General features: G+C 37.0%; 1 protein-coding gene across 3 annotated transcripts in view; it reads left to right on the top strand.

The window, feature by feature from the left end:
• EXOC2 (exocyst complex component 2) overlaps nucleotides 1-25,719 on the top strand; it is a 124,191-nt gene extending 98,472 nt beyond the window's left edge. For all 3 annotated transcript variants that reach the window (XM_062617772.1, XM_062617771.1, XM_062617773.1), the window contains 5 exons: nucleotides 15,922-15,977; nucleotides 19,143-19,265; nucleotides 21,585-21,646; nucleotides 23,041-23,100; nucleotides 25,394-25,719. In XM_062617772.1, coding sequence (XP_062473756.1) covers nucleotides 15,922-15,977; nucleotides 19,143-19,265; nucleotides 21,585-21,646; nucleotides 23,041-23,100; nucleotides 25,394-25,487 — 395 coding nt within the window. In that variant the 3' untranslated portion in view covers nucleotides 25,488-25,719. The remainder of the gene's footprint in view (nucleotides 1-15,921; nucleotides 15,978-19,142; nucleotides 19,266-21,584; nucleotides 21,647-23,040; nucleotides 23,101-25,393) is intronic.
• The last annotated feature ends 681 nt before the right edge of the window (nucleotides 25,720-26,400 follow it).

Here is a 26,400-nt window from a genome sequence, read left to right on the forward strand (position 1 = left end):
GAGGATTTACTTACATAGTGTCTGACAACTCAAAAGTCTCTTTTGTTTGTCAGCAGGTTGTAGGAAGTTGTACCATACTTGCCTCCAGTATGGCATTCAAAGATTTTTATAGATCATGACTGATAATGGCTGATCTGTAATAGAAGCTTGTCAGATGCTGTTTGAAGCTAAGTTGCAGTCCTCTAGCTCAAATTATAAAGGATTGAAGTTTTGTGTGTAATATTTAAGTAGAAAGTCCCAAGTTAGAACTTTGCTATTGGTCTAAGTAAACTCAGCTGCATCAGAACAGCCAGAAAAGCTGCCTGTATGATTCCTGTTATTCACACTGTGTGCTTAGAGAATGCTTTTCTCTTGTTATCCTTTAGCATAGTTGTGCTAGTTAGAAACAATCCATAACTGTGTATTCATCACTGATAGAGGTGCTTGTGGTGGGGATTCTTCAAGGGCCATAGAAAATACAGTGTTATGGTCCCTCCTGCATCACTTGTGCAGATGTAGAGAATCATCTTAAAATACCTGGGGTTTGCTGCAGACAAGCTCAGCAGAGGAAATCCAAAAGCCTTGAGACCCTCAGTAATCTCACTAGTCAGTTCATGTTCTGGTTATGGCTTGAAACATCGGATAAAGGGTTTATGGTCAAGCATAAACGATACTGAATTCAAGGTGAAAGAGGAATTATTAAAATTATTTTCTAATCCTTGAATATGCGCAGTAGTTAAGAATGCTGCAGTTATTAACGTTTTAAAAAAACTGATGAAAATACAATCTCCAAGATGTAGCTTGGCACTGAACAGAAAAACCAGCGAAGTGGGGAAGACAGCTTGATGCTTCAGTAACCATTTCTGCAAAGGGTTGTGTGCTTGGTTTTAAGTTGAAAATTTTAGTGTAACAAAAAGTCTCAGCTTTTTATACAAAATTTCTATACAAAATTTAGCCTGGAGCGTATTCTCTCTGTGGCCAAGTTATCAAGCCCTTGAACTCTTAACTTTTTAAGTGGGAAAATATGATAGGCTCCTAGCAGTACAGCAGATCCATTGTAATAAAAAGCATTTCATTAGCTTAAAATTTCTTTACGCGACAAATAGCAATTTAAATTTAATGAAACACTTAAACTTTATTGATGTGTGGATGAAATTATAGTGTTGGACTTGTTCAGCGGTTGAAGTGATTCAAAATTATTAAAAGCCTTTACTTTGAACTGTGAAAAATCCTAAACTTTCCAGTTATTGTGGGTCACTCCAGAGTCCAGATAGCTTCCAAATGTTAGTTTTGGACTTGAACAGATTTTAAGGATCTATTTTTCAGGTCATGAAAGACATTCTCCATTTTAAACCCATGCCTGTTTCAAAATGCTGTAGGGATTCAGAGAAACTTGAAAATGAAAAACTGTGAAATAGTAACACTGGAAGCCAGTTACAGTGTCTCACCTTCACACTAATAAATAGGATAAATATGCATTCTCACTGAATACTGTATGTGCCTCACAACAGTTTTTACCTATTTTTTGCTTTTCCTAGCAGAGTATAAGGCACTAATGTTGTTGTTGGGTTTTGGCTTTTTTTGTTTTGGCATTTACTGCAGTAACATCTTTAAAAGCTGCTGTGATCTGGTTCTAGCTCACTCATTATTTAAACAGACAGATAAACTGAATTTAATGTAGAATTTTATTTATGTCATTTTTTGCCAGGAATTTAAGGTATAGTTTTGTGAGTAATTATTACTGGTTTTCTGATCTACATGCATTTGACTGCAGTACATGATTCATATTTAAATAATGTACATTGGTAGAAATAAGGACTGGCTGAAAATCAAAATGATGACTACCTCTTCAAGGTCACTGCAAGTTACCAAGTCAGGGAACAACAAAACAAACCCTTAGATTTTGCCATAGAATTCAAATTCGAGTATTTGGAGAAATGAAGCAGAGCATGACCTCTGCTACATCTTTCAAAGAATCCACTGCATCTGTAACCAAGGTCCCTTTCTTTGAGCAGATCTTTCCCATGACTCAGTACTTCCACCGTGCCTACAAATACTGCTACCTATTAGTGGCTGCTTGTAAGCTAATACCATGGCTTTGAGTTGGTTGCCAGTTTGCTGAATTTAATTACTACAGACAAATAAAAATTCTGTGTATCCACAAATGGTACACAAAACCATTTAGAAGAAAGTATGTAAAAATAATAACAGCCAGTCCTGTGGTTTCTTTCAGTGTGTGGCTGACTCCTTGGATTTTTTGGGTTAAGAACATTCACAGACCTTTGCAGTATCGTGTTCCAAAAGTATTAGTTGTTTTATATTCTACCTGTGCTGCTTGCTTGTGACCATTGTACTTCTGTTATAATTCAATAGAATAGCAAGATTAAAAAAAAATCATTAATTGTACTAACAAAGTTACACTCTAAAAGACAGGAAAATTATGTACCATATTTCTGCTAGTAATCTTTTTGCTCAAAACACTACTTTTAAAGTTTCTTACTTGGAAAAAAACATATTTTAAAAAGTTCATACTCTACTTCCTTTTGCCAGGTTTGCCTTTTCTTTTATTTACCAAAGTGTGTCTGTCTTAAGTCACTATAATAAATGCAGGTCGTGTTTCACTGGTGACTAAGGGTTTTTTTTATGTAGCTTGAAGGTTAGACAGATGCTGGACATAACTGAAAACTAAAATTATTAGTGTCTGTATTGTTGCAAATTAATTTTTTGATGAAATTGGTCTCTTTTGGATTCGTTGGCTTCAGTTTTCTCATTTCTTATAATAATAATATTTGAATGACAACTGAAGTAAATTCATAAACATAGTATACTTCTAAGCCCATTCTTTGTTTATGAAATTGCTGTCATTTTGCATATGACAGGCTATTATTACGGTACTAGTGACTTCAGGAATTATGAGAAGAACGCACAGTTTCCTGAGTGAGTCTGTGTTTTGAAAGGTTTTAATAATTTTAGGTTTTACAAAATCATGAAAGGACACCTTCAGGGTGCTTGAAAGAAATAAATGAATATTCTTGTAGACTATGCTTGGTTTGTGTTAATGGAAAGAAATATTGCTTGACTTTTTTTTTTATTCAACTGTTCTCAGTTTTGATAGAGATGTTGATTTTTAGTATACCTTACAATTAAAGAAGTGGCTTGCTTTTGCCATGGAATTGGTCATTCTGTATCTTTATGGTGTGTATAGCTACCCTCTTTTATCTGTGAAACACATATTTTCGTATTGATGCTTCTTGCCTCCTGTATTGGAATATCTGGGGGCAGTGAGAAGAGGTAAGTCTGTTGCTGACTCCAATCCCCGCTGGCACCACTAGATGTGTGACTGGGCACATCTGTATAGTGAGATGTGTCTTGGATTGGCAAGAACCACCAAATATGATACATTATCACACTCGGGCTTTTGGAAGACTGTGTCAAAATTGTGAAGTGAAGCAGTATAATTGTTTTCTTTTTTCCTAAGTGGCTCACTTGTGAAGAATTTAGAAAATGCTTTAGGTAAATAACAAACAGGCTACAGTTCTGGAAACAATGTGAGTGCCAGGCTTCAGAAGAACATTGGTATAGGTTTACAAGATGATGAAACTCTTAGTATCCACCACCCACCACTCATCTGTTCTGCAGTTTCTCTATTTTTCTTGAATCTGGGGTGGGGAAGGAGGGACCAAAACAAAGCACAGAGAGAGCTTTTAAGGAGCAGAGCAGCTTCTTGGTTAGCATGCTCTAACTATTTCGTGAGAAAACTGTTGATGCAGAAGATGTTGGTTTTTTTTAAAAAATATATCCAATATATCAAATACATATATATACACACACTAATCAGTCTGTCCCCTCTTACATGCAATATTATGTTTTGCTTCAGTGTTTTTCTTGCTCACAGATACTGGCAACTTCAGAATGTTCTGTGACCAGAAAATAGCTATGAAGTTCACACTCTGCCAAACTTCTGGATATGCACAGAAGGATCTCAGTCCTGCCTTACAAACTGCAAAAATTGGTGGAAACCTACTCATACCAGGGATGTGTGCCCTATTGATTTTTCAGCACCTTTCATGTTGGTTATTGGTGCTTTATCAAAAGAAAAGCCTTCAGCATTAAAATTGTTCTTATAATAGCGATCTAGTGATAATAGAATTTATATAGGTGATGCTGTGACAAGTGTATGCTGTAAATTATGAGGGACAGAAGGGGGGAAATTGTTAAAAATTTTTCTTTGGGAAGATTAGTATTTTTTAGGGAGCCATCCTACAGCTAATGGGTTGCTGGTAGAAAAAATTAAGGTAATAATACATCCTTAGATATATTAATTTTCACGTCAAGGAGTGTTTGTTATATCTAAGAATCTCACACATAAATTTCAGTCTTCAGAACCTTTTTTTCCCACTCAGGAAGAACAATATACACTATCCAAAAAAACCCCAAACATTATGTTGTAGTTTGGTGAAATGTCATTTCTCATAGCACAGTTCTTTTTTTCGTCTACCTCAAACCAGCTACTTTAAATATCTGATAGTTGTGATTATTTGATACTGTTGGGTTTCTTAAGTCAATCACATGTAGTCACTTAAAGTTAGCAAAAAAAAACCCAAACATCTAACAGCCCCAACACTGTTAATGCTGAAGTAGAAACTTTAAGATTTTCTTAAGTGCTGCTAAATCTGTAGAGCACAACTTGGCTGTGAAGTGTTTGTATTCTTATGCTGTCTTGAGGCTGCATTTATGGGTTACAACCACATGTTGATGAGGCAAACTGCATGTAGAGCACCGTTTAATGGCTGTATCTGTGCCTGACAATGTTTTTAATACTTAAATGAGAGCAACATAAAGACAAGACTATATGGGTCATATATCTTAAGTACTGGGGTCAGGTGAGGGTCACAAATGCGTTTCTTTACATGTGGTGATTTGGGTGAGCCGATACCTGTGTATGCTTACATGAAGAGGTATGGATGGCTATAAGCTATGAAGTAGGTCTTTTTTTACTCAAGCACATAGGCTTTTTGTTTGTTTTAGACTGTTTTGATTGTTTTCTTCTGCTATTTACATTTCTTGTTACTAGATTACCAGGTTGAAATTTGCCTTATTCTGCAATAATAGAAGTAATTTGAGAGTTTTATTGTTTCAATTCTCAGCATGGTGTGCAGCATCCTTTTCTCATGATTTTCAGGTCTGGGTTGGTAAAAGGCCCTTCATGCTTTGTTACTGTGTTTGATGCAACAAATGAAAGTAAATTATCTAAAAAGAAAATTCTCCTGATCAAATACAGATCGAACTGGCCTTCAGCTATGTGCACATTTTAAAATAAGATGCTAGCAAATATCTCTTCTTACCAAGTAAAGCACTATCAAGCGTCACATTTCCTCTTATAGTCTTTGGCCTTTATAGGTTTTTCTCCATATCTTCTTCGTGATAAAGCAGATGATATTCTATCCCAAGAAGCAGTGTAGTAAGGATCAGAAAGCAGCAAGTATTTGGATTTCAGACTTCTTCAGCTGTCCCTCAGATCCTTCTGGTGGTTTGGATGGAGTACCAGATAGTTTGGAACACCTTCAGTAGCTTCTTTAAAGACATCTTAATTTGGGCTCTACACAAGGACACAGAAGTAGTAGTATTCTCTTAGTGTTCTCCTCTGTAAACTGAATTTCAGTCTACAGTAGACTCCCTACAATAGACAAAAGTATTAATCATGGTATTGGCAGTCTTTAGAGTTCTTGCTACTCCAAGCTGTCTGAAACACAAACTTTTGGGTTCTTTGAACATCATTACATAATTTGTATTGCTTGAATTAAAATAGTTCAAAAACTGCAAGTACTGTAAGTCTTGAAATCCTTTGTGTTGAATGGTTTTAGAGAGTAGTTTTGTGGCTACATGTGTCAAGTCCTTCAAGTGGCATTCATCAACATCAGTGCCATGGCTGAAAATCAGAGCGACTTATTCTGAGGCATAGTGCTCTGGCCTTCATATCTCAAAATACTTAGCTAGTTTCTGACTGAGAACCTAGTGATCAGGTTCTGTCCTCCCTTGCTTCAGAACTGTGTTTTGTAAAAGCATTTTCCCACATAGATTACCAGTAATTTCGTCATTAAGTTTCAATTATCAATGGCTATTTTTTAGGTCTCTTTTAATTCTTGCAATGACTACTCTGATTCCTAAAGCACTTTATAATTACCATGAGCTATGCAGAGAAGAATTTCAAGGAAACATTAATGTAATTCACAGTTTAATAAGTATGGAGCTAGTAAGAGCAATGAATTTATCAAAACATTTTCAGTTTTACCAAGAAAGACCTGCTAATAAGCTATTTATAGCAGGCTTGTATCTATTTTTGTCAGTAGTCTAAGGACTGACTTGGGACAAACGGGTTAAAAAACAGGAAATGTGGTTAAATAAGTGGGTAATCTCTCCAGAGAGTTTCCAGTTTGCCTACACGTTCACATTTTCTTCCGAATGTATTCTCAAAACAACACTAAGTACAGTACCTTGAAATCCATCTCCGTTTAAAGGAGGGAATATTTCCAGCAATAGCAGGAAGTGGCAGAGTCGAAAACTTTACATTCTTGTTTAAACTCAAATGAGGTTCGAGACCCCTGTCTGTAAGTGGGATTTTTTAACCTGCTGTAATAACGTTGGAGCAGTTGTATGGCATTTCAGTTGCTTCAGGTTTATCATATGAATCCATAAAAGCCTGTGAATGCTGTAGTTGTATCTTCAATTCAAGACTGCTTTTAAATAATTACTTTCCTCCAACTTTGCCCTTTCTTTTACATGGAGCTATATTTTTTAATATACACATTTTTTTAAAATATATGTGATCCTGTTTGGAGTGGTAAAAATAGTATTTTTAATCAGATTGCATAAATCTTATTGTGAAGTAAGGAATTTACTGAACATAATGATGTCCATTTAATTCTCTGAGAGGTAATGTGTGTATTTCTTTGGGCAAAGCAGAAGCAATAACTGAGTGAAAGCCATTCTTTGCACTGCTCATTATTTGCTTTATGACTGCTACTAATCACTAGCTTTTTAAAATTCAACTTGAAAATTATTTGTGGGTCAAAATGAGAATAAGTAAATAAAGCAGCTTAAGTGGTGGTAAAGGTTATGACCTGCCGGAGTTCTATTTTAGAGCTACTGCCAGATACAAGTGTACAACTACATCCTAGAGACAATTTTCTAAAAATGTTTTTATTCAGGGCACACAACAAAGTGTGATGGCAAATACACTTTTAGTAATTAGAAAGAAACAAACAGGTTTGTCTAGCTACCTTAATTTAGAAAACAGGCCACTGGTACTACCCGTATTTGAAGCTGATTTCCTATCAACCGTCTTTGTAGGGAGAAACCTGTGTGCTGTTGTAAAGAGTAGAGGTGAGCTGCTTTGTTATGTCCATGGGGAAATTCCAACTCGTGTCTCTTTTTTTTTTTTCTTACATTTTAAAAAAACATCTGTGGGGTGTCAGGTTAGATGATATCAGTGTGTGGGTGGGGGCACTTCAGTAAAGTAGAATGACATACTCATGTGCCATTGTTGTAGTTCATGAAAGACTCGTGCCTGCAAAAAAGATAGGTTTCTGTCTGTTCTGCAGTCAGGAGACTATCTTGAAAGGTTTTGGAAGAAGTCTTGGAAGTGAAAACACTACTTTTCTAAATGAAAATGTATTGCATTCACTATAGTAACTGCAAATAGTAGCAAACTTTTTTAATAGTATTTTCCAGAAACATTAAATAAATTATTTGCCTCCTTAAAAAATACCCTACAGTTTATTGTTCTGGAAACATACAAAATTCTTATTCATAATGGAAATCTAATTATTTCAGTTCATTCCTGCATTCAAATTAAACAGACTGTAGGTCACATTAAATTTGTGCTGATTATAAATGTTAGATTTCTAAATAATTTGGCAGGACAACACCTTTATTCAGATGGATTTTCATGTAGCCTCAGGCATGGTCTTGGACCTCATGGGTAGCCACTGTCTGCTTTCATATCATCCAGGGTGCTTAATTTTAAACCTAAATTGCTTGCATATATTTTTCAAATCCGAATGTTCCAGAAGAGTCAGTAATAAATTTATTCCAAATAGCTTCACAATAGTAACATAACATAAAAAGTTTTTTCTATACATTCTCCATAGTTTTACAGCCTGAGTCTCTGCGATATTTTACTTAAGACATGTTTATTTGGAATGCTGCAAACTAAAAATATTTTGGTGGTCATTTTAATTTTCACTTTTTGGTCTATGCTGCCTCTTGTTCATTTCTTGGGGTAAGGTTGTTGATAGAGCTTCATCATGCTCTGGAAGGTGTGAGGCAGTCATCCCTAGGTATGGGAAGCATAGCATTCTGTAGGTCTCTTAAATTACAACTTGTGTACCAAGGCATGTCTGCACAGCTTATTTTTGATTATTTTATTTCTTCCAGCAACTTCTGCATGCAGATGGTGCCGACTACTCCACTGACCTGCTGCGACCCCAGACAATGTTCCACTTTTTAGTGCCTCTTCCCCCTCCTACCTATTCTCTTCTACCTGTTTGTATTTTTTGTTTTCAAAAAGATTACTTGATTTTAGTTGGTAGTATCGGTTAGATTGAAAAGTGAAATTCTGTGATGCGTGCTGGGCAGTTCAGCACCTTGGCTTGTCAGGAGGCATCCATCTAACCTTGAAATTCCCAAGCAGGCTTCACAGAGCAGGACGATGCTTGCTTGGTGTATTGCATAGCACAGTCGTGCCTTTCCAGGAGCTGCAGAAATAGAAATAATAGGCTGCCATCCCATAGGGTATCCTGCTAGTCCATAGTACTGCTTTTGTAACATGTTTTCTGGAGGAAAAAAATGTCCTGACCACACTGGAAATCATGCTAGAATAACTGTAGTTAAAGCAGGTGTTAAATACTGCTATTGCTTCAGCTGCAGTGCAGCCAGAACCTAGAGGAAATTCAACAGTTAAAATCAGACTGTGTAAAGAAGTTATATGGCTTTGTGGATACCATTCATTAGTTTCTTTTTTAATGTGCACTACATAGCACTGGTTACGGACTTGCAGTACATATGTGCAGGGTTTTTTTTCTGGTAGTTTCATAGAGCAGTTTTAGAGAAGGGCTGCAGGAGCTTAACTGACATACAGTACAAAACACTTTGTCTGTTGCAGTAGAGTTTGGTACTATATACATGAAACTAGGAGATTAACTTTTCCAATATCTGTTCAGTTAAACCTGGCAGTAGGGTGTAATGTAATAATGTAACTGGAAAGAACATACATCAGATAATTTAAAAGCAGTTGACTTAGAGCAGATTTTTTTTTTTTGAGCATTGTTTTGTTTTTTTTCTATTTGTCCTCCTCTAAGTTTACTGCCAGCATAGCAGATGAAGCATCCAGGAACAGTCAAGTGTTGGTGCTGTGCAGCTAGGTATGAAAAATTATTAATCCCTTTGGATCACCAAATTCTTTGTTATAATTTTTTGGAGGAAAGTTTTTATTAAAAAGTAATCAGGCAACAAAGAGTTCTCAGACTGACTGACTTCCTGGCGTAACTCACCAAACAGAACAATAAATTGTAAAAATATCACATACAACTGGATGTGTTTAAAATTTGAAATTTCAGACTCCCAGGCATCAGTTTTCTTAGCTCTACCAAGTCATGTTCAAGCCTCAAGGACAACAAATTTAGTGCTCTCTTTTCAGAGGCACTGAGAGACACTGCTACCACCAGCAGCAGTTGCTTGCCCATGCAAGTATTGACCTCCTACAGAGGCCAGAATGCTCTCTGCTGTTTCCTAAATTTGTGGCTCTGTGCCTACCCAAGACTCATTTCTGTTTCACTCCCTTAGAGCTTGGGTTTCTAATATGCCAGTCAACTCGGTCTTGAATCAGTACTGGTAGCTTGGTCACTGTATAGAGAACCGTTAACTCTCCTGGTGAAGCCTCTCTCTTTTTGTTAGCAAAAAAAGCCAGAATTGAGGGACAGCTGTTGAACTGTAGAACTTCCTGTGATGGCTTTCTAACTCCTCCACAGAAAAACAGCAGCTTTCACTACTGCTGCCTAATTTTTATTGGAATGTGAACTTGCCTCAGAACTTTGTTCTTTTGACCCTTCTTAGCCTCTTATCCTCATGTCTGGTGTGTCTTACTGATGATAAGCAGAGGTACCTGCTGACACCACATGCTTTTTCTAAACAGTTATGTGCTTTTATCCTCCCCTCCTCCTTTTAGCACAGCAGACAACCTGAAAGGCTTGTTCAGTGAGAGGCAGTGGAAAGGTTGACTTCCCAGTTGCTCATTTCAAATGAGGTGCCAATCTTGTAAGAGTTAAAGTATGTCAAACCTGACATGCCTGGGTTAAAGTTTCCTGTGTGTTTCAGTTCTCCAGGCTGAACTTCAGTTCATTCTTTGAACTCTTGAGTCTGCAGAAGACATAAAAATGTTTTATGCTCATATCCTCTCTAGCAAGTTACTCTAGAAGGACTGCATAAATTTGAAGACCTGTGTTGGCTTCTGACACATTTCAGTTTTATTGTGTGTGCAACCTTTGCTCTATTTGTGCATGCAAGTTTTTGTAGCCTCTCTGCATCTTATAATTACGTATATGGTATTGCAGTTCCAGCTTTTGCATGCTTATTCAGTCACTTTGGAGATTTCATAGTAGATTGCTGTCATCTAAGTACTTGGGGGAAACATAGCTCTGAGAACTACATGTGGGACAACTGGTAGCAGTACACCATCTGAAGATCTCCTGAATGACTCCTGCATTGTCAAGCTACAAATTTGGTTTCTGTTACTCCTCAGAACCACAAATCTTTTTCCCTTCTGCTTTTCCCATAGTTCACAGTCATCCTTGCCACAGCTTTATGGTATTATGGTATTTATTTGCAGATTAACAATCTGCAAATTAGTAAATTTTACTCATTTGCAGATAAATTTACATCTGTTAGATGTAAATTTACTTTTACATCTAACAAGGATAACATAAAGTGGAGGGCCCAAAATTGGAATATGCTATTTGAAAGTTTTTTCAAAAAGCTGTATCACAGCCATTGTGATAGTTGGTAGCTGAAACTGTCCTTCATTTCTGTCATTTTTATGTCGTAAGTCTTCCCATCCATTTTCATTTAGCGCAGTACTGGGGCTTTGTTGGTGGCAGATAGAATTCCAGCAAATCGGTCTTTGGTGTTAAGAATAGAGTGCGAGTGCATTTATGCTGTAACAGAATAATAATGTTTTCCTGAGAGAAATTGCAAGGGCTTGTTGAGACTTTCCTTAACACATTTCTGTCAGAAGATATGGAAAGACATTGTGTTTGTGCTTTAATATGCTAAATAAGAGGTATTTTAGACTTAAGAATGTTATGTTTCACTTGATTAGCCTAATAGTTGCAACCTACAGTTATATGGTGCATTAGCTTTCAGTGCTGCATAATAGGACTGGCAGCATGGTGTCCCAAAAACTGTAATTGTGTGGGCTGCTGAATAGTCACAGAGAAAGCTGCACAAAAATTCTATTCTAGACAGAATTTTTTCATTTTGAAATGAATTTCACAACAAATTCACAGTTGGATGCCACTGCTTGTATTTCCAGTGAATCATACTCCAAAAAAGTAATGCTTTGGTTCAACAAAGCTTGCCACAAACAGTGCAGTGATATAAATCAGAAATTGGATATTTTTTAATTGTAGTTTTTCAAAATACAGTACATCTCTTAACTATGCCTGCAGGTCTTGACATTCAGATATGTTTGGCTTTGTCTCCACATGCCAAAATGAAAATTCTTTACAAATAAGACAAAAAGAAGGGCTGGGGGAAAATACCTATTGTACTTATGCTCGGTTCATGATAGGAGACTAACTCCCTAGTAGCAATGGTTGTCAGAACACCACACAGCATAATCCAAACAAACCTGTTTCCGGGTTACCTTTTATTCCAGCCTAAGTTTACTGGTGGTCAGTTCATTTACACCTCTCTTTCGTTCTCGTGTCAGTATTGTTCTTCAGTGTAGGTAGTTCTCCCTTCTCTCCCTGTCTGGTTCCACTTGCAGTTTTGAAGTGCAGTTGCATCTCCTTTCCATCTTTGGTTTGTTTAGCTTAACAAGCAAGATCTTTTACGCTATTAGATGCTGCAGTTAAGGCAACTACAGTTTCATATGCACAGACCATCTCTGAACTGGATAGCTTTGCACAGTTTGTGCTGAATTGTCAGCTCTTAAATTGCAAAACCTGTCTTAAGAAACTGAGGGAATAACTTCAGCCTCTGCTGAGCCTCCTGATCTTACAGTCATAGCTACGGAAGGTCAGGGGCACCTAATTAGTGCTACTGGGATTGCAAAAAATAATCTCCTTTAAGATCTCAGTTCACCCATTTGTCCTTGTATGTGGTACAAGGATGCAAGATAAAATATGTCTGCTTATACTTTTAATTGAGGTTTAAGTTAACAATCTTATTGTATAGCAGGGATGCGTTAGCAAAATGCCACACAAAGCTACTGTCACTTCATTTTTACCATATGTTCCATCTTAATTCAATTTAATAATTTCATTCTTAGTTCTTCAGTTAGAAGACATAAACTATCATTTTATATCCTAGCTGTGCACACCAGATAGTGGTATTTAACACCTGGTGCTGATGTTGCTGACATTAGTATTTCATGCTTGTAGAAATTAACAGTAATAGTTACAGTAACTTGGTGAATGACTCTTTAAGAAATAGGTTATGGAAGGTTTCCACAGACATAATTGATAGGCACCTGTTGCTAGCATAGCCAAAAGTTGTTTAATTTGAGTGCAGAATTAGCAGCTCCTATTCTGAGCCAAGTTGCATGAATGCATGAGAAGAGGCATGCTTAGGTAGGTAATAAGATGAAACACCTAAGCTTAGGCTCTTAGGTGGAAAACAAGGATTAGTCCTTGGAACCGCAAACACTTTTACACAACCCGTGAGCTTCAGTCTTTATGAATTCCATCTTTTCACTTGTCTCCTTATTAATGCTTCATTCCAGCTCAGCCTGCTGGCCTCCTCTCTGCAGCACACGCACAACTGCCCTCTCTCCACCTTCATTACAGCTCCCCAGCTGTACCAGGGTTTTAGTGAGATGATTCATTGAAGAACAATCAGTTGGGGCAAAGAAATGCTGCTTAGTTAATGAGTGAAAATTCGACTGATTAATAAACATGTTCTGGCAGTGCTCAAGTATCCATAGATAAGGGAGACCATCAAAGTCTTAATCTTGTGTGGCATTTGTGCAAAAGTAAAAACACAGTTTCCACATGAAAGATCCTACTGTCACAAGATGAGGCTGGTAGGTGCTAAAAGCTGAATACGACATAGGTTTGCAGACCAAAATCAACACTTTGCACCCTGAGATTAACTGCAGACCAGCTCCCAAATTCACCCTGTACTTCTTAATGTGATTTGCGTACCACTCTTCAGCACCTGGTCAAGTTTATTTACTTCTGAGATGTGATACAAATTTTGTTCTCTGCGATAGGAGGACTGCTAAGGATTTAAACAGGGACAGAGTGAAGCAGAAGAAGGAAAATGCTAGAAGAGGAAAAAGGAATTTTCATAGGTGTTGCATTTGCACACACACCTGTGATCTTTTGGTGTGGTTCAAGTACTTGTGTGTAGCATTATGTGTTTTGCAGGGTACAGGAGAGGAAAAAAAAGTCAATTTCATAAAATTTCTGGTATTGCTCTATTTCTCCCTCCCTCCCTTCCTTGTTGCAAAAAAAAAAAAAAATGCTAAGATAACAAGAACTTAAAAGCTTGCAGTCTGGTGTACTGTGCTGTTTGACTTGTTTTGGTTGAAATGGAAAGAGTGACTGAGATTTTTCAAGGAAGATAATAAAGAGTAAGAAGAGGCGTTAGAGATGTTTTGGAATGTGTGGGGAAAGGCTTGTATTTTTCTTTACCTCCTTCAGTTATTTGCATCTCTTCCAGGGTAAAAATAGAACATTCCTTCAATAAAAGTCTTAGTTCTTTTGTATGTTCAGAAACCAAACTGCTTTTAGTGAGAACAGTAAAATCTTCATGTTCACCGCTTCAGTATGAACTTTTAAAACGGAGGCTGTCTTGATACAGGGGCCTGGCTGCAAAAGAGATCAGCTACATCCTTGCTGCATGTTGAAACAAGAGTCACTGGTCAACATCTCTCCTTCCACTTTCCACAAAGCACTCTTCCGGTAATGCCCTTTAGGAAGCACCCTCCAGTCTAAGCTCCAGGCTGCATCACATAGCACAGTGTAGAGACAGGTGATGAAAGTGTTCAACCTCATGCAGAGAGATCCTTTTGTCCTACTCTTTTTATAAAATGTTTGTCCATAATTGCCTAAGTTAGAATATTTCTTTTTAGATCTTGAAGTGAGTTGTGGGACCAGTGATTAAAAAAAAAAAAATAAGTACAACTGAAATGGCAGTTGTGAAACACTATTCTCTCATAGAATAACTCGTTTTGATGTTCTTTGGTAGCTCCTTTTGAAGCTGTTGTTCATAACAGGATTAAGTTGCTGCATTGGTGTTATATGAGCAAAGGTGGAGCAAGTAAGATGAACTGAAGGTTCATTTTGTAATTTTTATAACAGCAGCCTTAGTCACACTGTGATCTCTGAGCTGTGTGGTCTCACCAGGTTTGTCCACAATTCCCCAAACTGGGGAGAGGCATTTTAGCAGGGCCTGTTGCGATAGGATGAAGGATAATGGTTTTGAACTAAAAGAGGGGAGATTCAGGCTGGACAAGACAAAGCAGGTTTTCTTAAATGAGGGTGATAAGACACTGGGACAGGGTGCCCAGAGAAGCAGTAGATGTGCCATCCCTGGAGACATTCAAGGCCAGGCTGGATGTAGTTCTGGGCAACCTGATCTAGCTGAAGGTGTCCCTGCTTATTGCAAGGGGATTGGACTAGGTGACCTTTCAAAGTCCCTTCCAACCCAGACTATTCTACAATTACGTAAACTGTGATCTTTTACTGATTGCGCTTCCTCCGATTCATGCTAGAGTAACTGGAATCAGAAGTTGAAGTCATGTGGATCAGTAGCGCTCTCTTGTTATGCTGTGTTGCACTTCCAACACTTATGCGTGCTCTAATGTGTTAAATGATTTCTGATTTGCCTTTGCTTACGAAGTGAAGTGCCCAGAAAATCAAATGGGGCAATTTTAGATTTTTTTGCCTGTTTTAAATCTTACACAACTGGAGTCCTGGTCTGGGAAGTTAGTCAAGAATTACAGGAGCATAGTGGATTAAGAGACAATCCTCACTAAAGCATACCCTGCTGGATGTGCTTCTGTTTAGAATTTACGTTTTAGTATAAATTGACAAGCAGTTCATATGCTTGGTAAATAAAATGCTCATTTGATTTCTCCATCCTCCCCAAGAGGAAATACCTGCAAAGGCATGACATCTTCCATAAACTGCCATGAGTAATATCTTCTGAACCACTTTCACAGAAACACGTCCTTGCTATTTCTGTCTGTTACAGTAGGTAACAGTCAGAGAAGCTGATAAAACAGTAAGATCTTCTTGAAAAATGTTGTACAAACAAAACGCCTTGCCTTTGCCTTCTGTTTCTTTAGAACTTATGGAGCTGTAATATGTGTCCTGTGCAATAGTATGTGTATTCTAGCAAGACATCCAGAATTTATTTTTAATAATTCCAGGGTTTTATGAAATTGTGAAGTTGATGAAATTAGGTTTCAAGAGAAGAATACTGAAACGGGAACCTACTGGCTTTTTTTAACCTTTTGCTGTAAGGAAATGTGCCTTTCTCCATTTGATTTGAAAAAGGAAATAGACTGGTGATGTGACTATAGAACTTTCTCTTTCTGTCTCTGATTGCAAAAATGCTAATAAAAGAATGAAAAGAAAAAGTACAGTATTGAACCATAGAATATTATGGCTTTGAGACAACAGAATGAAAGTAATTATCTTGTTTGCTTTGTTTCAGGTGTCAGAAACTACTTGAAAGAAGCGTTAGTGAATATCATTGCTGTGCATGCAGAGGTGAGAAAAACTTCACATTATTTCATGCTTACCTTTATATGTATCATTTCAAGGTACTTTGTACGGTAAATATGGCTTTCATCACCCCTGAAAATTGTACCTCTGTTTCAGTGTCTTCATTGTAGATAAAAGAGCTTTTGGGTCAAGTTTAGCCAACCAAGTATGCCACTGCTATTTTTAAGTGCAGAAGGAGATGAACAGTTCCTGTTTATCCTCATTAACACTCCATTGCACTTTTTTGTTTCCACCATCTGATGAAGAGGAAAGCTAAAGTTTAAAGCTCAGTTCTTCCCTTTTTATACAGATAATTTTATAAAGAGAAAGATATATAGATAGTAATGATGCGCACTTTCTCTGAATAACTTTACTTTCCACAACATAGGAAAGTGAGCTTGTGCTTTGCTTTGGAAGAGATGTTCAACATATGCCACTCAGAGTGAAAAGGCAGTATGTCGTTTTTGTGCGTAGAATAAAAAGTGGAAACCTATAAACCACAAAGACTTACAGTCTCTGTACAGCACAAATGCTGTTTGAAATGTTTAGGTAGGTAATGACTTACGATAGGGAGTGAATATTAAAATTAAAATATTATTATTAAAAGAATATGCTAGCAGAGCTGGAGTTACTTGGCCCTTTGTGATACTACACAGGAATTTTCTATAGTTCTTTAAATTACAGCCTCTGTGGTACATACTCCTTCCTTCAAATCATCAAGCATGTTACCAGGTTACTACTGCTCCTGGTATAAACACTGGTAGTGACAACACTCTCACCTTTCAAAATACCACAAGTATAGCTGCTCTCCTTTTTCCATCTAATTAAAATCTGATGAGATTCACTTGATGTTTTAGTTTATTTTATTCCTCCTTAAACAATAAGGATTTATATAAATTAAAATATTTTCAGAAAAATTAAATATTGTTTGCAATATTTTTTATTCAGTTTCAATATTTACTTACAGCAGTTTTCACAGAAGCACTGCTGATTTTATTGAATGTTTCCAAATGAGGGCATAAGCAACACCAAAAACATACACCAGTGTGGCATTTGTTTTTAGTGTTGGCTTTCAGTGTAGTGAAAATTAATTAAAATGAAAATGAGGGTTTTTTTCTTAAAAAATTCAAAGACATTTGTGACTTACTGAGCTGATGCTGTAAACATGCATACTTGTTAAAATACTACAGCAGAAGGGTGCACTGCCTCTCTGACTTCACTGAGACTAATGCTGATTTTGGCCCAAATAGCATTGCCTCAAGTTTCTAGATGTGAAATACTGCAAAAATATGAAAATGTGTGTCAAGATGAAGCTCCTATTTCCGCTGTTTTCTGGTGAAATTCTGTAAGCTGAGTCAGATTTAAATTTAATTAGCAAGACTGCAAGTTTCTGTAGTTTGAAACAGCAAAAATTAACCATCAGCTGAACAAAAAGCATGGACTGTAGTGGAAAAAAATTGTTTCTGTACCTTTGAATTCAAATTTAACTGAACTCAAAATAAGGGCTTCTTATTGCAAAGTTGTGATGATTCATCGTTGCTGAGAATTTTTTTTCCTGGATTCTGTATAGTCAAATTTCAAGTGTGCTCATTGTGGGCACCAGTGTTCTCTTCTCAGTAGAAGATTTTTGGGTGTGTTCCTGGTATGTTTGTGTTGAATTGCACAGCAATATTTGCTGCTGAATAAGATGACCCCTTCCAAAATTGTTTCTGGTTGGGTTTGTGATCTTTTTTTCTCACTGTGCAGCAAAGTATGTCACTTAGCTTTTGTGAGTCAAAACAGTTACAACAGGCTTTATGTTTGAATTAGTGTTGCTAGCAGCTGATAGCTCACATACCTATATATATGGTCAGTGTATTTAGGCTATAGTGCAGACCTGCCTTGTGGAATGGTCAGCTTTATGGGATCCCTGATACATAATTCTTTACTTAAATTGCTGAAACCTGTGTAGGAATCTTGGGGTTTTAAAATACCCTCCCTCCCCCCCCCCAGTTTACTTTTACACACATGCATTAATATATCTTCTGTCAATTACTGCATTTTCTTGTCACACAGGAGCTCTAAACTTCATGAAAAGCAAAGGTATTCTAGCAAAAAAAAAACATTCCACTACTTAATTTTTTAAATAATTTTAAAGCAGAAATGGGGGCTGGGGTGCGTTAGAAATTCTATGTGGTTCGTTTTCCTTCTTCTACCATTCCAGTCACATCAACTTCAGTTCCTTGTGTCATCAATCTCCCCCAGCCTTGTGCAACTTTATTGTCACCTCTAAGCCTTGAGACAAGGTTGGTCTGTCTAACCTATAATCTCACTTCCTCCTATATTCCAACCTCTCAGCCTGCATTTTCCCCAATTTTGTGTAGAAAAATCATGCCTTTTTTTTTTCTTATTCACCATAAATTTTTCGCTTCCTTAAGGCTCCCTTTAAGGAAGATCAGTGTTTTCCTGCTTTGCATCAGGCAGAGATCTAATGCTTAATTTTGTGTTGCTGTTGTGTTGCAGTTGATACTCTGAACCTCAAATGGAGGGTACAGGTATCACTTTAAAGAGGTATACAAATAAGCAGTTAAAAATATGGTCTTGATGCATGGAAAAAAACAGAGGTGTAAATTTTTTGCCAGGGAGATAATAAATGGCATCAATGGAAGAATCCATTACAGCACTGTACTCTCAAGCCCTTTCAAAGGCTTATCTCTGCCACTGAACAAAAAAACACTAGTTATTTGACAATGGTCAAATATAAAGGATTCCAGAAGAAAGAGCAAAATATGTGGGGGAAAAATGTGGCTGAGTGTCTAATTGCAGTCAGTCACACAACCCTGAATTAAAGATGCTATCTACAAAACAGCAGTCTATGTACAGCCACCCAACTACCTGCATCCACCAGACAAGAGCACATATTTTAAGGTTTAGCTGCTTTTAGACATTGAAAGAAAGTTGTCATTGTCACATAACATATAGCTATTGACAGAGGTGAATTGTCAAAGTGCAGGCAAGTATCAAAAGAAATCCTTCGTATTCCAGTTGCTTCTGAATTTTTTTTGTCCATTGATAAAAATGAAGTGGTCCTTTCAATCAAAGTTTTCAGTACTTTTTACTGAAATGTTACTGTAGAAAATATTTCTGTTAATATAGCTATTGTGCTCATGATTCTTCTTTTATAAAAATTAGGTGTTTACAATTTCCAAAGACTTAGTTCCTCGGGTAATGTCAAGGGTTGTAGAAGCAGTCTCTGAAGAACTGAGTCGACTGATGCAGTGTGTTTCATCCTTCAGCAAAAATGGAGCTTTACAGGTACCTGAATATTTTGTACTGGCAAACATCTGAATCTAGAAAATAGAATAACAGAGAGATATACAATCTCTGTATTTGTTAAATTTACTGCAGCAGTGAAAGCAAGGAGATAAAAAGGATTAGTATACAACCTATTTCAGATTTATGGATAAACATCCATTGAGATTATAATGGTTCTTGGGTTTGACTGTATTTTAGTGTTGATTTTGTGTCTGAATGCATTAAAGTTTGCCTATATTCAATGAGATAAGAAGCGTCGTAAAGGTATCTGTTTGAAATGTCATTAAATGCTGTCTTTGGCCTGTCATCAGAAAATTACTTTAGAAAAAAAACAATATTGTGGTATTTTGAGACTTTAAAATCTTGAAAATATGATGAAGTAGGATCTTGCAAGTCATAGCAAAATGGTAACTTGTGTGTTATACTATTTGTACATGAACACTTACTTGCTGCATGGGTAGAACAGATGCTCTTACATTGCATTCTTAGTTTACAGTTAGATTGGTAGCTGTAAATGCTATTGGATAAGTTTAAAAGGACTCTAAGAAAAAATCTTTTTAAAAGAAATCCCTTTGAGTTAATGAGTGCAATGGCTGTAACAGGCAAGAAGAGCAAACTCCCAATTTTCATTGTACATGACAGCATTCTTGCATTATGGTGGGAAAATAATTTCCCAGTTGCAAGCCTTATTTTCCATCTTCTGGTAGTAATTGAATTGGACAGAATTAATGTAAGATCACAGCCAAATAAGGTTGACTGTCTATTTATAAACAAATCAATGAATAGCAACAAAGCCACTCATATATGACTTCTGTTTGACTAGAGAGCCCGCTATATGAACTTGATGCCTAAACTGATCGCTGAAAGGATTTTCTCACCCTACTGTAAATTAGTCACTCATGGTCATTTTCTGTTCCTCCAAACATATAAAATCCTGACAGAAGCAGCAGTGAGAGAGTGCTCCAAGCCTGGTCAGACTGATCAAAAAAAAGCAATTCCCCAAAAGAGTGTGACTCTGTATTCCCACGACCCACAGTTTTGTAGATTTTGTCCTACCACCATGTTTATTTAGGCTGTGGTACTTGAGAAAGTGACACTTCCCCATAGTACTGCTACTTCCTAAAATGTAGGAAAGACTCCAGAATCTTATGTGTAGGACTTCAAAAAGTCCAAGGCTGTTCAGTTTGGAGCACCATACAAAAAGAGGTGAAACATCTTGTGGTGAGAAAAGCATTGCTTATAAGTATAAAATTGGTGTGTGGCTATGTTATATTTTGTGCCAGAAAGTTCTAGAACTAAAAAAGTGTAAATCTCATCTGGTTTCCTACCTAGGGGAGAGGAGAGGACCTAAAATCAAAAGCCTTTCATTAGAAGTGGAATTAGATGTCTGTGTTGCATTATAAAATGTTTTGGAAGCTTAATGTTATATTAGTTGGGTCTAGATGTTTCTGTAATAGCTAGCTGAATTATATTTTATGTATATGATGAACAAGAGCAGAATATGAACTTGGATGAAGTTCATTTTGTATTTTTAAATAAAATTTCTGAAAGTATTGATCACATGTAGAATGTTTTTATTTCGTATAAAATCTGTGATGATAGCTTTTTAAAGACTAAAGGACCATCTGTGAAACTTAATAGTTGAGTTCATTCTCCACTGTAGTTTGCCTAGGTGAAAATTAATACCTAGACACGCAGTGCAGTGTGGGACTAAAATCCTCAAGCTTGTGTGCCTACCAGGCGACAGACAAGGAACAAAGCACAGCCATTCTACTTCCTCATTTGATGAGGAAAAAAAATAAATTCAACAGGAAAACCAAGAATAAAATGTATATTGACAGATTTTTATACTTTTGGGTTTCCTTCCTCCCCAGCCAAGCTGTGCTGTGAGAAGTTAAGCTCACTGTTTCAATGTAAAAAAAAAAAAAAAAAAAAAACAACAACCAACCAACCAAAAACCACCAGGCAGAGAATTTAAGGTTGCCTCCTTCTGTCTTTTTATCCAGAACAGAAAAGATGGAACAGAACTGAAGATTTATTACTAACAGACAAACCAATGTTTACAAACTACTACATAGTGACCGTGACCGTACAAACAGTTTGACTGGAATCAGAAGTATGCAATAGTTCCCTTTAGCAGTCTGCTGATACAGCAGCATGGCAAATAAGAATACAGGAAACAAATTGTTAAAAGACAAGGCTGCTTACAACTGCAACCCTCAATAATATTTGCCTCTACAAATGATGAAGCTTTGGGAGACTGGTATTCACTTGGTGCAAGGACACTGTCTTTGTTTCAATATTTGTATTTCTCTTTAGGCAAGACTTGAAATCTGTGCTTTGAGAGATACCGTGGCCATATACCTAACGCCTGAAAGCAAGTAAGATGTGCTGTAATGTCTGCTTTTCAAAGTAATTGAATTCTTGGTAAACATGGAAAAGCTCATAATGTAAATTAAAGGTTAGGAATGTGCTTCAAATAGAATATGTAATGTACTAGGTAAATATATGAAAACCAGATTACTAGAAAGGTTTTATCAGTTGAAAGAAAATTACTTTTATATTTGTTTTTTACTTGAATTTTTAGACACAAGCTAGAGTTCGCCACTCAGGAAAGTAAAACATCTTAACGGCAGTACAGCTGCTGAGGAAAGTGATGCTAAAACAAGACAAAAGCAAATGTCGCTGGGTTTTGTCAAGTTTTTCACAGCAATCTCGTAAAGTTCACAGCAAGAAGCTGCCAGACACTGGCAGGAGAACTAGGAGAACTATGGAGAACTAGGGCAAGCATTAGCAGCAGCAGTAGTTGATGCAGTCAAGGCATGTAAAACCAGACTATGACAGCTCTCAGCAGTTTTGAGTACAGTTGATTGACTGAAATTTCTCTGTGATTATGTTGGGGATTATATGGGCAGGTTCATTAACATATTTGAATTACTTACACATCTGTTAGGATTTGCAGTAAATGTTGCTACAGATGGCAGTTTGGTCATCTTCCTAATCAACATTTTGTAGGAAATACTGCAAGGCTTGAAGGCCTAATTTGTTTTGATAGTGTTACCATTAGCATCCTGTGGTGTTACTGCATTACGTTTCAAAAGACTTGCTTCCTTATCTTAAGTGTCTGAGAGTAATGAAGACCTCTAAATGATAACTATTTGGCACTGGCTCAAATTGGACAAAATGGAAGTGGCATTGTCTCTAATTGGCATGGCATAATTCACAGTGCACCCTGGAAGCTGGAGCTTCATAGATGCCTTTCTATCCCTGGAATTGTCACTAGTAGTAGTTGTCACAGTTCACCACATTAATCTTTTGCTGACAAGATTATACCTATATGTGGAGGTCCTGTGTTGTTCCCTGCACTTCGCTTCCACCTCTGTTGCCCGGAGAGGGATGGAAACCCCATCTTTGGAGTTACTCAAAACTTGACTGGATAATGCCCCAAGAAACCTCCTTTAACCTTGAAGTTAGCCCTACTTTGTAATTCTTGAAGAATACATGATGTCAAGCACAGTTTCAAATCAGATGTTGATTTAACATTTCCTGTTGGTGTATGCTATAAATCGCATTAGGAGTGCCAAGAGACCTGCTTGAACCCATGACCACTTTATGTTCAATTTGCACATGAATGTCAGATTTCAAGTTAATATTGTGTTAATTCATTGAAATAAGAATTGATAAAATACAGCATATCTCCACAAATTTATAGAGAGAAATTGTGAATGCTGAGCCTTGTAGCAGTGCCATGTGAGTATTTTTGTTCTCCTTGCAGCTCAAGCTTTAAGCAAGCTTTGGAAGCCTTGCCTCAGCTCTCAAGTGGAACTGACAAAAAGTGAGTGTAATGTACCTTCTTGTCTTCTTTCTGGTCTCTGGAGATACTGCTTTTTAGTCTTGTATCAGAACTTTGTTATAAGAGGGTTAACATTCACTGTATTTGAACCTTCTGAATTACAGAGCAGAAGCCTGTTTGGAAAGAGTTACGAATAAGCCAAGTTCTTGTTTATCATGGCCAAATTAAATTACATGGAGGAGCCAATGGCTTTGTGGCATATCCCTTTTGCCCATCCTAGTCTTATCAGTTCAATGTAGCTTTGTATTTATTTTGTAATTGCCATCTATTTTAGCCTTCCTTGTTAATCTTAAAGTTTCTGTGAGGTCCGTTGTCTCATCTTACTGAATTTCGGAAGCAATAAAAAAATGGCCAACAAAGAAAGTCTGAGCTTTTGCCAGTTGGTATATGGGGAGCTCTCAAAACTGGTGTGTTTCATTTTAAAAACAAATAAGAAGGTTCTGTGGTTTTTTTAACATCAGGAGGAGAAGTTTTGGGTTCTTCCTTCCTCACTGTAGCAAACTTTGACAACCAAGCTGCTTTGCTGCATCCAGTTTAGTATTTGGTAGTCTGTTTTACAAGTACAGCTTAATAAAGAGTAGTATGGTAAAACTAGGATGGATTGTATTGTAATGTATATTAGTGTAGTTTTTTTGAACTTGAGATTGGTATTATGGTACTTTCAGAAACTCAACAGCATCAAATCAATTTGCACTTAACAGTCAGAATTTCTTCTGTAGACACATGAAGAGACTGTGCAGCCTGTGGTTCCAGATGTCCCCTGTCTGTTAATTTAGAACTACTCCTCACTAGCCACAGCAAGTCTCAAGATAATTTCTTGCCTTACTTGGCTCTTACACTTGTTTTAAGATAGGAATCAGTTTTGAGTAAGGAGGTTTCTTTAAGCTCAGGCTTTCCACACCACCTGCAGAGTTCTTTGCTTGTTTTTTCACTTAGTCGCAAGTATTTGCACTTTATGGGACAGATGAGAACCAAGAACTGCATCATTTTAATATCTGCCTCAGAGTTCTGAGCCCTAGACAGTCTAAAACATGTTCTGTTTCCCAGGTTGTTACACCACAATTGTCATTGTTCCAGGCAGCTCATTGTAATCTACATGTATTTGTGTAAAATAACAGATTTGTTCACTGATTTAGAGCAGTTCATTCACAGTCATTAGTATGATACTAAGTGATGAATGTGGCCATAGTCATCTTCCAGAGGACCTACTGAGGAAGCAGATACTGATTTTGTGGTTCAAGTTGTTCTTGGGTTTGTTTGGTGGGAGGGTTTTTGGTTTGTTGGGTTTTGGTTTTGGTTTGGGGGGGTGGGTGTTAACACACAGTACAATTTATTCTGTTACTGGCTGTTAACTATTCACAGCTTGCCAAAAAGTTCAGGTGATACAGGTCTGCCCTGATTAGCTTGGTTTTGAAACAGAGCAAAAGTTCAGAGAACTCGTTCTTCACTAGAATATAGGGAATATAAAACACACAGGCAAGACTGTAAAACTTCACAATGCAGCTCCACTGTTAAAATACAACACAACAGAGCCATCAACATCTTTAGTCTTACACCTGGAGTTTATGGATCTTATCCACTACACCAAGTACTTTCTTGGCAGCTATGTAGATGTAAACGATCATTGTTATGCTCCAGAAAGAAGTCATACATAGTTTGTAATCTATAAAGAGCAAAAACCCATGGTTGCCAGTGAATTAATGCTTCTCCTGGAACAGACATACTATCTCTGATCTTTCAGCCATGATACTGAAGAGAAATTTGCAAAATAAATTTGAGAACTGAAATTTGCAGTTCAGCTACAACAAAAAGCTGTAACCTTGATAAGAGGTACTTGGTTTCATGGTATATGGAATCATAGAATAGTTTGGGTTGGAAGAGACCTTCAGAGGTCATCTAGTCCAACCCCCAAGTCTGACAGTTTCTGGATTTGCCCTACAGAATTATCTTAGACACTCTCTGCCAGTCCTTTTGCCACTGTCTTTTGCAGGTATGTTTCTCTCAAGAAGACAATCTTTATCTGGAAGGAAAGCCATATAAAGGGTTATTTTATTGCCTTGATAAAATCTCTGTGACTAAGTCCCGTGTGACCACAGATCATCCTGACACACTTGGTATACTTCTAAATGTCTGTAATATTCAGAGATTTGAATAGATTCAACACTAGGCCCTTTATTTAAGCCAATGATGTACTTGAAGTCACAGACAGAATAGGCAGAATTTGGGGTAATTGTTTTCAGTATCTGCTGAAGTTGTAACTATTTTCCTTTTACAGGTTCTTAGAAGAGTTGCTAAACAAATTTAAAAGCAGCATGCACTTGCAGCTGACCTGTTTTCAAGCTTCTTCTTCAGCAATGATGAAAACATAGACAACAATGCAGGCAACTCAAAAGATGGTTGTGTTTAAATGTCACCCTTTTTTCTGTACTTCTTCAATCCCTTCGAAGACTGAAGAAAACAAAAGGAATTTCACTGGAAAAGAAATTGAAGATACAACCCTGAGTAATAGCATTGGGTATCCTCCTCAGTGAGACTTCTGGCCATGAATACCTTGATAAAGTGGTTTTCTGTCTACTGAATTTCATTCTGTGGAGGGTAATAAGCCAAGCTGTATGTTCGTGAAGAAATGTTCATTGGTGTGCTGCAATCTCAGTTTCAGTTGTTAAAAATACACTGAGACATACTTAAGTGTCACCGTAAATTTTAGTATTACTCATGTTGTTCAGTGTATCAATCTGTTACTTCCTAGATGTAGAGTGATACTGATATGACTGGAAGACTCAACCTTTATAAGCTATTGAGAAGTATGTAATAGAAATTATTACATGCAGCTGACTAGTAAGTGTTCAGATACAATATGGAGAAGGTCACTGCCTCTTTTGCATTTAAAATTATCACTTTTTTCTATTACCGTCTACAGTTTTAGTGGTCATAAGTCTGATTTCTTGGGAGGCTTTTATTTTCTTGCTTCTTTTTAAAACAAACATGTTCCTGCCTTTCCCGTTTCTCCCTTCTATTGGAATACTGATGATAACCTTCACATTTGAAATAAACTGGCAATTAATAGAAAAGCGCTCCAAGTTCGTAAGATATTAGTGGTGTTAAGGAGCAGAATAGTTTTAATAGCCTCTCACATAGTCAGAAGCAAGGAGGAGCATGATATTTCACTGGTTTTGCTGCTTCCTTTTTGTTCTTCTTGTCTTTTCTTTTTTTCTTACAGGCTTACTTCCACTGTCTTCCACTTCCCTCTTGCTAGTCCTCTTTTTACCACCAGTTATTGAA

The sequence above is a fragment of the Pezoporus occidentalis genome, unplaced genomic scaffold (genome assembly GCF_034315485.1).
Source record: "Pezoporus occidentalis ecotype Australia unplaced genomic scaffold, CSIRO_AGI_Poc_V1 ctg2, whole genome shotgun sequence".
NCBI classification, from domain to species: Eukaryota; Metazoa; Chordata; class Aves; order Psittaciformes; family Psittacidae; genus Pezoporus; species Pezoporus occidentalis.